This window comes from Phascolarctos cinereus, unplaced genomic scaffold (assembly GCF_003287225.1).
Source record: "Phascolarctos cinereus isolate Bilbo 61053 unplaced genomic scaffold, phaCin_HiC Scaffold_9;HRSCAF=440, whole genome shotgun sequence".
NCBI lineage: Eukaryota > Metazoa > Chordata > Mammalia > Diprotodontia > Phascolarctidae > Phascolarctos > Phascolarctos cinereus.
The window spans coordinates 102,774,760-102,786,890 of NW_027556402.1; the positions used below are offsets into that span (position 1 = coordinate 102,774,760).

Here is a 12,131-nt window from a genome sequence, read left to right on the forward strand (position 1 = left end):
CGCCCAAAGTGAGGTTGGTTTTTTGTTTTGGTTGTTTGTTTGAAACAATTACAGAACAAGCATTGGATAGTACTTTGTGTGATTGGGGCAAAGGGGTAGGGTGGAGTGGGGGAACGTTAAAAATTTCCAGCCAAGGGAAGAGGGGGTAAAGAAATTCCCTACCATCACCCTCCCCACCCCCAAGAAAAGCAGCCCGAGAAGTAGTGACCAATCCTCCTCGGATTACCATCGAAAGGCTCCTCCCTTCCTCCCCTCCCCACCTCGATTTGCATAAAAAAGCCAGGAAAGCTTGTTTTGCCCCTAGCACCCGATCCCGCTGCCGCCCCCAGTTTCGAGCCCCGAGTGGTTCCCCCAGCTGAATGAGGTCTAGGGAGGCCCCCAGAGCTCCCCTCACTGTCTCTTTCTCCGTGCCCCTTCCCACCCTCCTGCTCCTCCTCCCCCCTGCCACTGCTTAGTGTCTTGCCTCTGACCAGCGGCGCGGAGAGCTCCGGTCTAGGGGGCTGGGGGAAAGTGGGGTTGCTTAGGAGGTCGCGGTTGCTTTTTCCCCTCTTGCTAGATCCTTTTCTGAGGTCGAGTTGCCCAAGATGCCTCAGGGGCCCGGCTCTCTGCTCCTGCTCTTCCTCGCCTCTCACTGCTGCCTGGGCTTCGCCCGTGGGCTCTTCCTCTTCGGGCAGCCCGATTTCTCCTACAAAAGGAGCAATTGCAAACCCATCCCCGCCAACCTGCAGCTATGCCACGGCATCGAGTACCAGAACATGCGGCTGCCCAACCTCCTGGGCCACGAGACCATGAAGGAGGTGCTGGAACAGGCGGGCGCCTGGATCCCGCTCGTTATGAAGCAGTGCCACCCGGACACCAAGAAGTTCCTTTGCTCGCTCTTCGCCCCGGTCTGCCTCGATGACCTGGACGAGACCATTCAACCCTGCCATTCACTGTGCGTGCAGGTGAAAGACCGCTGCGCCCCGGTCATGTCCGCCTTCGGTTTTCCCTGGCCAGACATGCTGGAATGTGACCGCTTCCCTCTGGACAACGACCTCTGCATCCCTCTGGCCAGCAGCGACCACCTCTTGCTGGCCACTGAGGAAGGTAAGAGCCCCGCCCCCCGAAGTTGTCCCCAGTAGATGAGAAGGCGGCGCAATTCACGCCCCAAGTTCCCAAAACTTTTGCGCTTTCCCCACCTCTCCTTGGGTAAAGTCCACCAGAGAAGAGGGGTCAGGCTGCTTTCCTGGACCCGGGACAATGCCTCCCACAGACCCCAAATAACCTGATCGAATACCAGATCAGGAAAGGAGACTCTTGTTCTTCCGTCTCGCTTGGTAGAGGTGACCCTGTGTTTTTCCCTAGCCATGAAGCATAAAGTAAGCGGTCTGTGGGTGTCGTTCCCCCCCCCCCCGCGGATAGGAAGGAAGGAAGGAAGGAAGGAAGGAAGGAAGGAAGGAAGGAAGGAAGGAAGGAAGGAAGGAAGGAAGGAAGGAAAAGGAAAGGAAGGTCAGAGGCTTCCACAGGTGTTTACTGTCAGTGCAATATTGCCATTGTTTATAATTCCAGTCCCCTCCCGAAATCTGTAGAAGCAAAATTCAACTAGATTTTACCTTACCAGTCACTTTTTTGTCCGTTTCAAGTTTCTATCTTGGAAACAAAGTCAGAAATTACTCCCTGAAGAAAGCTCAAAAGAGAGCATGTTAGCCGTCCATTGCATCCAAGTTAAATTCCCTACAAAGGAGTAATTGGAAGAAGGAGATGGGGAAAATGCACGGTGTCTGGGTACAAGAAGAAATATGTGAAGAGGGCACAAAGGAGTCTCCAGGGAATAATCTTTCTACCACTATCTGCTTTTATCTGAGGACTGGTTTTAATTAACTGGGGAAAATCATGCAAAAGAGAGTTTCCCAAGTTTTTAAAAACGGGGGGAAAGTTCCTGTACAGAAACCATCAAAGCAATGAAAACCTCATGGGCTCTTGATATTTTTCCCAAAAGGAAAAAATATACAATGTGCCTGAACTGATTTGGGTTCCTCATGGAATGGCAAGGGGACTCCCTAATCCCTTTCAGGGCATTCAAAAAGATCTCCTTTTCAATCTCTAATTGCTTTCTACAGCCATCATTAGTTAAAGAAAATGCAAAGTTGCTTAGCAGTGTTTCCTGGCATGCATTGGGAGTTTGCAATCATCTTATTGGTTAGATTTCTAATTTACTGCAAATGTTTGGCATTTTTCAAGCATTTGTCCAACATATACCATAGACCAACCAATGCAGGTTAGTAACATTTTATATACATTCCTAGAGCTTTAATGGAAATGTTGTGGTTCCTTCTGTTGCTTTTTGGTTCAGATTACTTACACCCTTTCCCTCTGTGTTCTAGACTGTCCATTGCTCCACAAAGGACTGTTTTGCCTTCCAAAAATGAAGTTTACATGCTCAGATATTTACTTTTTTGCCATTTATGTAGCTAACATAAGAAATGATCGTAAGTGGTATCTGCCTCCTAGGACCCACAAACAGCTTCCTAAAGAAAGCTCAAGTATGCATTAATGACAATCATCCAGTTCAACTTGGACTTTAGAGACACTGTGAATAAATACAATTTAAAATGGTAGTGGCTGGAGGAGAAATTATTGCCTTTGTTTAAAGAAAAAACCAGTAGCTGAGTTGCCCCAAGTGCTTTTCCTAGGACAAAACATTCCAAATCCTCTCCTAAAACAGATAAGGCAATGTGTATGATCATGACACCCCCCAAAAAGATTTCAGTCTTGGAGACCAGAGATTGGCTACACAGCCAACTTGTTTACCTTTAGATGTAGTATCTAATTAGTAGCTTTTCAAGTTCCAGTGAATAGGAGGGGGTAAAAAAAGAAAGAACTCTATTCCAAGGTTCTCTTAGATATGAAATAAGTCCAGGGTAAAACAAGTACCAGGTTGGCTACATTTGCAAGGTAATGAAAAATCAGTTTCAGTATGCTAATGTAATTAAGTACAATCCTCCCACAAAGTCCCAGGTATTCATCAATCAAGTATAGTCTCCATAATGGAAATAGCACTTCCATACAGGAATTGTTCAAATGTTAACCCTATATTTCAGTCTTCAAAATATCTTGGAATTTTTCACTTGAAACCCAGGGCTCTGATGATCTAGGAGGAAAAATCTAGCTCTACTGGCATCTTTCCTCCTCTCCCTTCATTGAAGGGAAAGAGATGATTGAGAAGGGAGCTTTTGGCAAATTTGTGGTCAGGAAATGGAGCCCAAAGATTCATTTTTCATTTGAAAAACATTCATGTTTCATTGTTGCTTACTCTGAGCTGTCTAGGAAAAAACTCTGGTTCCTTGGGACGTGGATTTTCAAGACAAGGGTCTTCAAAGAAATAGGGTTATGTCAAGGGATTGTCTCAGGGACTTTTCATTCAAAAAGAGCCAAAATCTGCTCAGGTCTGTGTTGTGGTTATGAGTGACTGTATACAGACTCCCAAATCTTACCCTCTAGAGACACAACTTTTACTTCCCATTGATTATTGGAACAACCTATTACTGCCTCCAGAATGTAATGGACCAAGAAGGGGGCTTTTAGTCCCTTAGGAACAAATGGCTCCCCTCCCCTTATAAAAAGATAATATTTACCCAGTGAGCAGTTGAAACCTTAAAGGAAGGTGTGAGCTGAGATACTGAGGGAAGCATACAAACCATTGGCTGGAGAAGTGACCATTCCTTTTAAAGTTACCTAATGCCACCTGCTGTTCCCTAATAACTAAACCTACTAAAACCTCATTTTTCCCATTCCTAGCTCCAAAGGTATGTGAAGCCTGCAAAAACAGAAATGATGATGACAACGACATTATGGAGACCCTTTGCAAAAATGACTTTGGTAAGTGGAAACAGGAGCTCCCACCCATGATTTCATACTTTGAAAGTTTTATCAAAGGATAAAACTTTAGTCTTGATGTTACAACAAGTAGCTATGTAAAATTGATTTTCACCAATCATTTGACGATTACTCCTAATTCCTTTTCTCATCACTTAAAGAATATTATATTCGGTTTTATTTATGTAGATGCAATACATTTTCCATGAAAGTATAGTCAGGTCTTTATTACCTCTTTGTAAATTATCCATTTTGCTTTTTGGTTTTAATCACACATTAATTCACTAGTATTTTCTTGTTCCCAAGAACTTGCCAGGGCCACATTCTCCTCTGGTTACTTGATGCCTGTCAAGGTACTGCAAACTGAAACCATTATTAACCCAAGTAAAATTTTATCACGTAGTGGATTGGAAAGTGATTTGGAGTCAGAAGAACTGGGTTTAAACCAAAGCTCTGCCACTTATTACTACCTTTGTAACTTTAGGCAAATTTCTTCAGCTCTCCCAACCTCACTTTCCTCATCTATAAAAGGAGGGGTGGGGGACTAGATGATTGCTAAGGTCCCTTCCAGCTCTAAAATACTATGATCCTAAGTAAATCTGCAACCAAAAAAGAATCATCATTCATTCTAAAGCCAAGTACATTATTTTGGATTGGGGGGGTCTCTGGGGGGCAGGGAATCATCTTCTCCTTTTCTCCCCTTTTTACTCTACCTCTTGCCATAGTGAAAGAATTAAGAATTGTCTGTATGGTAGATCTGTTTTTAAAATAATTAAATTCTGTGTTTAATTATCCAAATGAGTTATATGACAAGGGCCATTATAACCTCTTGTAGATAAATGTAATAAACACACCTTAAAAATCCATACAATTGAGTTATGAGAAACCCTCTTATTTAGATTGTATTAATGTAGTCTGAAGCATTAAATGGTTTTTTAAATAGAAAGTTAAAATATTCACATTAGGAACATGCAATAGAGGTACTACTTTATCAAGGTCTTAGGAAACAACCAATTGTATGATCCCTATTGTACTTTGCTTGGTGTTACTACAAGAGAAAGGGATTTGGAGAGTTTCTCCCAAATTCACGTAGGATCATAAGATCTAGAGCTAGAGCTTTCCTCTTTTATAAATGAGGAAAGTGAGGCCCAAGAATATTCAATGACATGCTCCAGCTCACACCAGTAGTCTATAGTCTCTCATGAAGCCACTCATGAAGGGGAGAAAGTATGACAAGAAGACATGGTATAGTAGATATTTGATAATTACTTAAGGATGGATGGATGGACCTCTGAATGGATTGAAAACTGGACTTTGCTTCCTATGAGCTCAGTGTCCTATTGTTCCATTCTGAGGCCAATTAACCAATCCAGATTCAAATCATCCAAGGTGTCCCCAACATAATTTTTAAAAAGTTTATAAAGCACCAATGTGTGCATAGTTTTGTATTATCTTGGAAATAAAACAACTTAAACAGAAACGGCCCCTGCTCTTTACAGCCTAAACTCTCCCCTATTCCCATCCCTAATGTTTCCTGAAATAAATAGACCATCTTAGACACATAAAGGATTTTACTTATATATTATACTACTTATAACCCTGCTACCTAAGAAGGTATCCTATACTGATTGAAGAAAACCATGCTTCCCAACTCTTCCCACATCTGTCCTCATTTCCCAGTTGGGAGGAATGATGGCCAACTCTCCCAGCAATCCGGTTGCCCATCCAGGAAACTTCAGGCAAAGGGTCTCTAAAAATATGAGCTTTCAAGCCAAGTGTTATTTCTAAAGTCTCATGCTGAGTGAAATCTTCTCCAAGACTAAGTCCCTACCTTAAAGTCCCTAGGAAGAAGCACAGAAATTCAACTGGCATCACCACCATCACCTTTAACCTCAGTGGCACCTGCTTAGGGAAAAGGCAGATGACTAACTATTTCACTTGCTAAAAGGTCAATCACTCCCCAGCTTTGGGGTTGGAAAGGAATCCCAGCTGACAAGGATGGGTAACAAGAGGAAGAGGCAGAGATGTCTTACCCAAATTATGTTCCTGCTATCGCTAAGCCTGAATCTGAAGTGTTACAGCATGTTAGTATATCAGACAGCTAATTTTATATCATTAAGATACAATTATAGTCCTGTCTCCCTTGTTTTCAGGTGCTTAAAAACATCTTAACAATTAAGCTCTCCAAAAACAGAATGGGGTGCCTCTCCATCACTTTAAACATTCAACTAGAGCCTGCATCACGTCTTTTGGGGCAGTTTTAGAAAATACTACTGTTTGAATATTAGATGATGTCTGAGGGTCCTTTTAACTCTAAAATACTTGTGATTTGGTGAAAATAATAAATTGTCAGCCATCCAAATTCCTAAACAGTCATGATTAATACTGAAAAATGAATGATCCAAAAATCACTGGAAGTTCATTAAAATGCTATCTCAGGTTACATGCCTAGGTACCTCATTGTAAGGGATTAGGGTACCATAATGAGTTTCTTTCAGGAACTGATCTCCCTTTGAATAACATCCAAAACATACTTTTAGTATGGAATTCCACCCTATAGCAGGTTGGCTTCTATAGATGGTCTCCAGTATATTTCACTTCAGATTGCAGTCACATACACTTCTATATATACTCACCCCTTTTTTGTTCCAGAACCATAGGATAGAGTAAAAAGGGAGGATCTTTCAAGTTACTATGGATTAGTCATAAAGCTGACTGAGAGTTAACTATGTAATAAATGTAAAATAGGCCCTTCCTGGTCATGAGTGAGTCAGTGACCTAGAGAAGAGGTTTTTCCCCCTCAACTGGTATTACAAGGGAAATTTAAAAATAAAGAGAGAAAATATAAGATGTCTATTCTTTCCCTTTACATCCACAAAGATACTAATAATATAGAGTGTGGAAGAAGAAAAAAATGCTAATTATGCCTAATAACCAGTATATTTGTCATAATCCTGGATAAATTCTGACTTCAAGTCAAAATACTTTTATTCAGTGCTTTGCTTCGCCAATTAATCTTGTGTGAACTCAGGCAAATCACGTGAACACCTTGAGCTGAAATTATCCTCATCTGCAAAATGGAAATCATAACACCTGCCCAGTCAAACTTACAGGATTGTCGGGAGTGTCAAATGACATAATTTACTTAAAAATATTACATGAATGCAAGAGATGATGCTAGTACAGCATGACAGGCAAATAATTTTCCATGCCCACCAACCTACAATGGGAACGTAGGTCTGTTTGCTCTTTTCACAGTAGGGAGCATGTGAGTTAAAGCTACACAGAGCTTTTTTGCCCATTTTGTTCTGCATTTTGAGTGGTTCTTTGTACTGATAAATAGCTTTTCAATCATTTCGCTCCCCCACGGGCATCTTTCTGATGTCACCCATTCAAGTAGATGAGAAGGTGGACCTTGCAGCAACAATCAGAATGTTCCTTCCCTCCCATCTGAGCAGGGGAGATTTTCTTCTAGCTATACTTTATAGCACAAATTTGAGGGAAGAACAATAAAGGGCCTGAGAGGAGAGAGGAGGGAGAGGAAATGGCAAATTTGCTTCATGTTAATTTACCCTAGAAAGCATCAGCTCCTTCTCCAATATAGTTCTAAGAAATAAATATATTTAATGTCCTGCACTTCAAAACCAGAGGTCGATTGAGACTTTCATTCCTATATATTTCTTCCCCTCACCTCCAGTCTTGGATATGTACAACAGGGAATAACCCTGCCTCCCATCCTACATCCAGACTGGAAACTTTCAGTGGGAAAAATAAGATCCTTTGTTATTTAGAATTCCCTAGATTGTTCTCAATTCCAAAGTCAATGAGTTCCTAGGGAAATCAGGGCAAAGTTTAATATCTAAGAGGTGAGAGGTGTAGAAACAATACTTTCCAATGCTGATTCTTTTTTTCTTCCTGATGCCTGAATTAGTTCAAACTTTCCACATCTTCCCTCTATTACCAGCCCCAAAGGAGAAAACAGGGAGACCCAAGAGACAGCAGGAAGAGTTGGCCAATGCTATTTCCATTCCCTTTAAAAAGACACAATAGGATATCTCCACTATGTTTAGATTGCTTGGCTTTTTCAATGACTTAAGTCTCATAAGTGCTAAAGACTCCTTCTTGTAGTCCGAGTGTAGGCAAAACCCCAGGCAGAAGTTAGATGGGCCCCAGTGTTGCTCAGTTGAACGCTTGCCATTTCTCAGTGACAGGGAGAAGCCATGAGATCATAGAATGATGGGTTTAGAGCTAGAAGGGATCTTAGAGGTCATCTAGTCTGAGCCTCTCATTTTACAGATGAGGAAACTGAGGCTGAGAAATAAGTAAAATGTAGGTAGGAAATGACAGAACCATGATTGGAGTTCTTTGCCTCCAAATCTAGTACCCTATCCATTACAACACACTTCCCCCCATATTCAGAGTTTATACAAATTCTTTAAAAGTTTAAAAAAATCCTGCAGTAATTAAATGAAAGGGGAAAAAATCCTTCATTTCATGTCCATTTTAAGCCTTATACTTAGATACTCCAAAGAATGAAATTTCTGGCTGTCCAAGGATCTTCCTATACCCTGACACCAGATTCACCTCCATCAGTACTAAGATTGGTGACAATAATTATATAATATTGGTAACAATAGTTAATGCTGAGAGCAAAATTAAGAAATTTAATTCTTTCTGGAGAGGAAATGTAGTATCATGGAATGAGCTCTGGACTGGATGTCGGAAAACCCAGAGTCCAATCCCAGCTCTACTATTAACTAGTGCCATGACTTCACCCATCTGGTCCTCAGTTTCCACATCTGTAAAGAACAAAATAGCTGAGCCAGGCTAGAGTGTCTCTAAGACCCTTTTCAGCTCTACCATTCCTTTCCCCACTTTCATGGAGTCTTGAACTGTAATTACAGCAGATGCATTTGAAGTTGGGGGGTTTTTTGGTCCCTAGGAATCCTGTTCATGACTATAAAATGTGTCTTTTATAGCAAACCACTTACTTTTCGTCTTAACAGTCTAATGAGTTTACTTATCCATTTTTGGAAATGGTACATATATGATCTGTAAGTGCCTTGGCTAAGCCAGTGATAGCATATGACGATGAGGTATTTGGAGAAACCCTTTTACAGTTAAACATGTTGTACTCTTAAAAAGAGCCTTGCATGGGTTTTTCCCTCCTCCTAGTTACTTTACCAAATGAAATGCAGCTGTGAGATCAATTCCCCTTCCCTGTAATCTGTCCTTTAGAAAACAATGATTGTGTAATACAATTTCCTTACAGGTTTGTCCAAAAACCTCTCCAACATAATAAATTGAGTTTAAAGTTTACAGCCACAGTAAGGATCACATTTCACCTAAAAGTCAGACGTTTCTTTTCATACTGAAGTTTCCAATAGGGGAAGTCAATTTGGGGCATGTACCACATACAATCTACATACAAACATGCACTCTAGGGGCTTTCTTTTGGAAGTGCTAGGAAACTAGGAGAGAAGTTAATTGAGTCCCAGAAAAAAAGAAAAAATAAAGGGAAGGGAAGGGGGTGGAGAGGAAGGGATGGTTGATTTGAAACAAAATGCCTGGCAAGTCCTTGGAGTCTATAGAAATGAAGCCACCTGCTGCCTGCCTCCCATCCTGCTGTCCTCTGACAGTTTCATTAGCTTCCATGGAAGCCTGCAGTCCCTCCCTCCCGTGGGTCATGTTGCTGTGCCCTAATGGAAGGAGGAGAGGATCTCTCTTTCTCTCACACACTCCATCTTACTCATCTGCCACTCTTTTGCTCTTAGCCCTGAAGATAAAAGTGAAAGAGATAACTTACATCAATCGAGACACCAAGATCATCCTGGAAACGAAAAGCAAAACTATTTACAAGCTGAACGGAGTGTCCGAACGGGATCTGAAGAAATCCGTGTTGTGGCTCAAAGACAGCCTGCAGTGTACCTGTGAGGAGATGAATGACATCAATGCTCCCTACCTGGTCATGGGACAGAAGCAGGGTGGGGAGCTGGTGATCACCTCCGTGAAGCGGTGGCAGAAAGGGCAGCGAGAGTTCAAGCGAATCTCCCGCAGTATCCGCAAGCTCCAATGTTAATTTCTTCCTGTCTGCCTGGGTTCTCTGCCTGGCCCATCCTGGCGGTTCTGCTCCCCGGCCAAGCTGAGCATGTCCGCCCGGGACTCCTTCCTCTCACTTAACCAGCCTCCATGCCCAGCCCTACACTTCCCACTGCCTTTTGCACCTTCTTATCCCAGAATTTCTTGAGTTTTGAAATTCCTAGGAAGCCTGGGGCATAGAGAGCTATTTTTCACTTAAAAGAAAAAGAAAGATAGAAAAAGAAAACACCCAAATCTTATGTGTACATATTAAAATTGTAATAAAAAATCATGGATAGTTTTATGAAATATTAAAATAGCTTGCTTCAGGCTAGTTATTGGGTAGGGGAAAATGTGGATCAGGCATGATGGTGCACGCCTTGTAATCTCTGCTACCAGGGAGGTTGAGGCTGGTGGATCACTTGAGCTCAGGAGTTCTGAGATAGAGTAGGACTGAAAACCCTGTCCAGTGTCCCAGAGTAAGTCCAGTGGCACGCCACCAACCTGCCTGAGGAAGAGTGAAGCAGCCTGGGCTGGAGATACAACAGGTCAGAGCTTTTGTGTCTGTCAGTAATGGGATCAGGCCGGTGAGCGTTTGCTGCGTTTTCGACCTGGGCAGGATAGGAAAACCCAGTGTCCATTAAAAAAGAACATGACTCACACCTAATTTTTTTTTCCTTCTTTATTTGGAACATCTTGTTTTTATTTGTCACTTACAATGCAATAACATGCCTAATGCTTCACATTCTATATAACCAGTCTCTATTGTGTGTAACAGAATAGGTTGAGATAGAGCTGGCTGTTATCTCAACCCCTTACTCTCCTTCGCTCTGGCCTGGCACTTGGGGGTCTGAGCTTTTCAACATTCAGCTGTTATTATTCCATCATAGTTGGGAAATTACGGCTCTTGTATGTGGCATTCCATTTCCAGGTACAGGACTTGGATTGATGCAAAGCACATTAACCTATGTTCCTGGCATGTTTCCTTCCAATAAAATGCAAAAACAGATTACCAATATTATAACTGATCTGAATACAATGTTAAGCTTTTTAAAAAATAATTTTACTTAATTTTACAATTAAACCATTTGTAGCCTGCCTGTAATATACGTAGTGATTTACCTAAAAGAGTTGTAAAATATTGCTTTAACCAACACTGTAAATATTTCAGATAAACACTATATTCTTGTATATAAACTTTATGCCATGTTTTACCCATTGATTGTCTTCTTGTTTGTCCTAAAATGTCTTTTAATAAGAGGGACTGGGGAAGGAAGCAGTACAGAGCTTGACTATCCAACCTTTTAGTCATTTAAAACATCTGTGTCTACCTTGTTTTCTCACTGTCAACATGTCACATACTTGGAACATTTTAGGGTGGGATCATCCATATGGTCCTTGCTGCAGCAAATGTAGGACCTACAGGTGCCTTAATGCAATCCATAGATTCATAGATTTAGAGTAACTTTAACCAACTTGGGATCTACAACTTTTTTATATTTTAATTAACTGTGTTTCAATAAAATTGATTTCCTTTGCAATCCTATGCATTTCCTTTTATGCTTTTAAAAATATTATTCTGAGAAGGGTTCTATAGTCTTCACCAATGTGTCCATGATAGCAAAAAAAAAAAAGGTTAAGAACCCATGATTTAGAGTTAAAATGGACCTCAGGAGTAATCTATCCATTCCCCTCAGTATACAGATGAGATAACTGAAGTCCCAAAAGACTATGCGACTTACTTGCTCTGTTCAGCTGCCTAACTGATATTTCTAAAGCAAAGATCTAACCATGTCACCACTACCACTACCACACTGCCCTCAGTAAATACCACTGGTTCCCTATTACCTCCAATATCAAAAAGAAAGTCCTTTGTATGATGTTTAAAGATCTTCACAACCTCCCCTCTCCCTACCTTTCCAGACTTCCTACATTCTACTCCCCTTCAGGCACTCTATGGTTCTGTCAAAGAGCCCCATTTGTAGTACCTTGAACACAAAACTCCAACTCCCTCATCTGTGTCTTCACCATGCCTATGCCTGGAATACCATCCCTCCCATCCTCCAACTTTAAGATCCATTTCAAATATTGTTATTGTTTGTCCTTCATTCTTGAGGAACAATGACATCATGGGGTGATATTTTGACTCATGCATGAATTAGATGTAAGTGAGGCAGAGTTGCACAAAATAGTCAGCT

The 12,131-nt window shown here is 41.4% G+C and overlaps 1 protein-coding gene across 1 annotated transcript; it reads left to right on the plus strand.

Annotated features, from left to right (window-relative positions):
- Positions 1 to 258: 258 nt before the first annotated feature.
- On the plus strand, positions 259 to 11,474 carry SFRP2 (secreted frizzled related protein 2). Its single transcript, XM_020994006.2, has 3 exons — positions 259 to 1,086; positions 3,778 to 3,858; positions 9,630 to 11,474. Exons 1-3 carry the CDS (start codon positions 585 to 587, stop codon positions 9,932 to 9,934), a joined length of 888 nt encoding a protein of 295 aa, XP_020849665.1. The 5' UTR covers positions 259 to 584; the 3' UTR covers positions 9,935 to 11,474.
- Positions 11,475 to 12,131: the final 657 nt, after the last annotated feature.

Coding starts and splice junctions, on each gene's coding strand:
- SFRP2 (XM_020994006.2), top strand. CDS start 585: ATGCCTCAGGGGCCCGGCTCTCTGCTCCTGCTCTTCCTCGCCTCTCAC. Junction 1,087..3,777: donor CTTGCTGGCCACTGAGGAAG/GTAAGAGCCCCG, acceptor TCCCATTCCTAG/CTCCAAAGGTATGTGAAGCC. Junction 3,859..9,629: donor CCTTTGCAAAAATGACTTTG/GTAAGTGGAAAC, acceptor TTTTGCTCTTAG/CCCTGAAGATAAAAGTGAAA.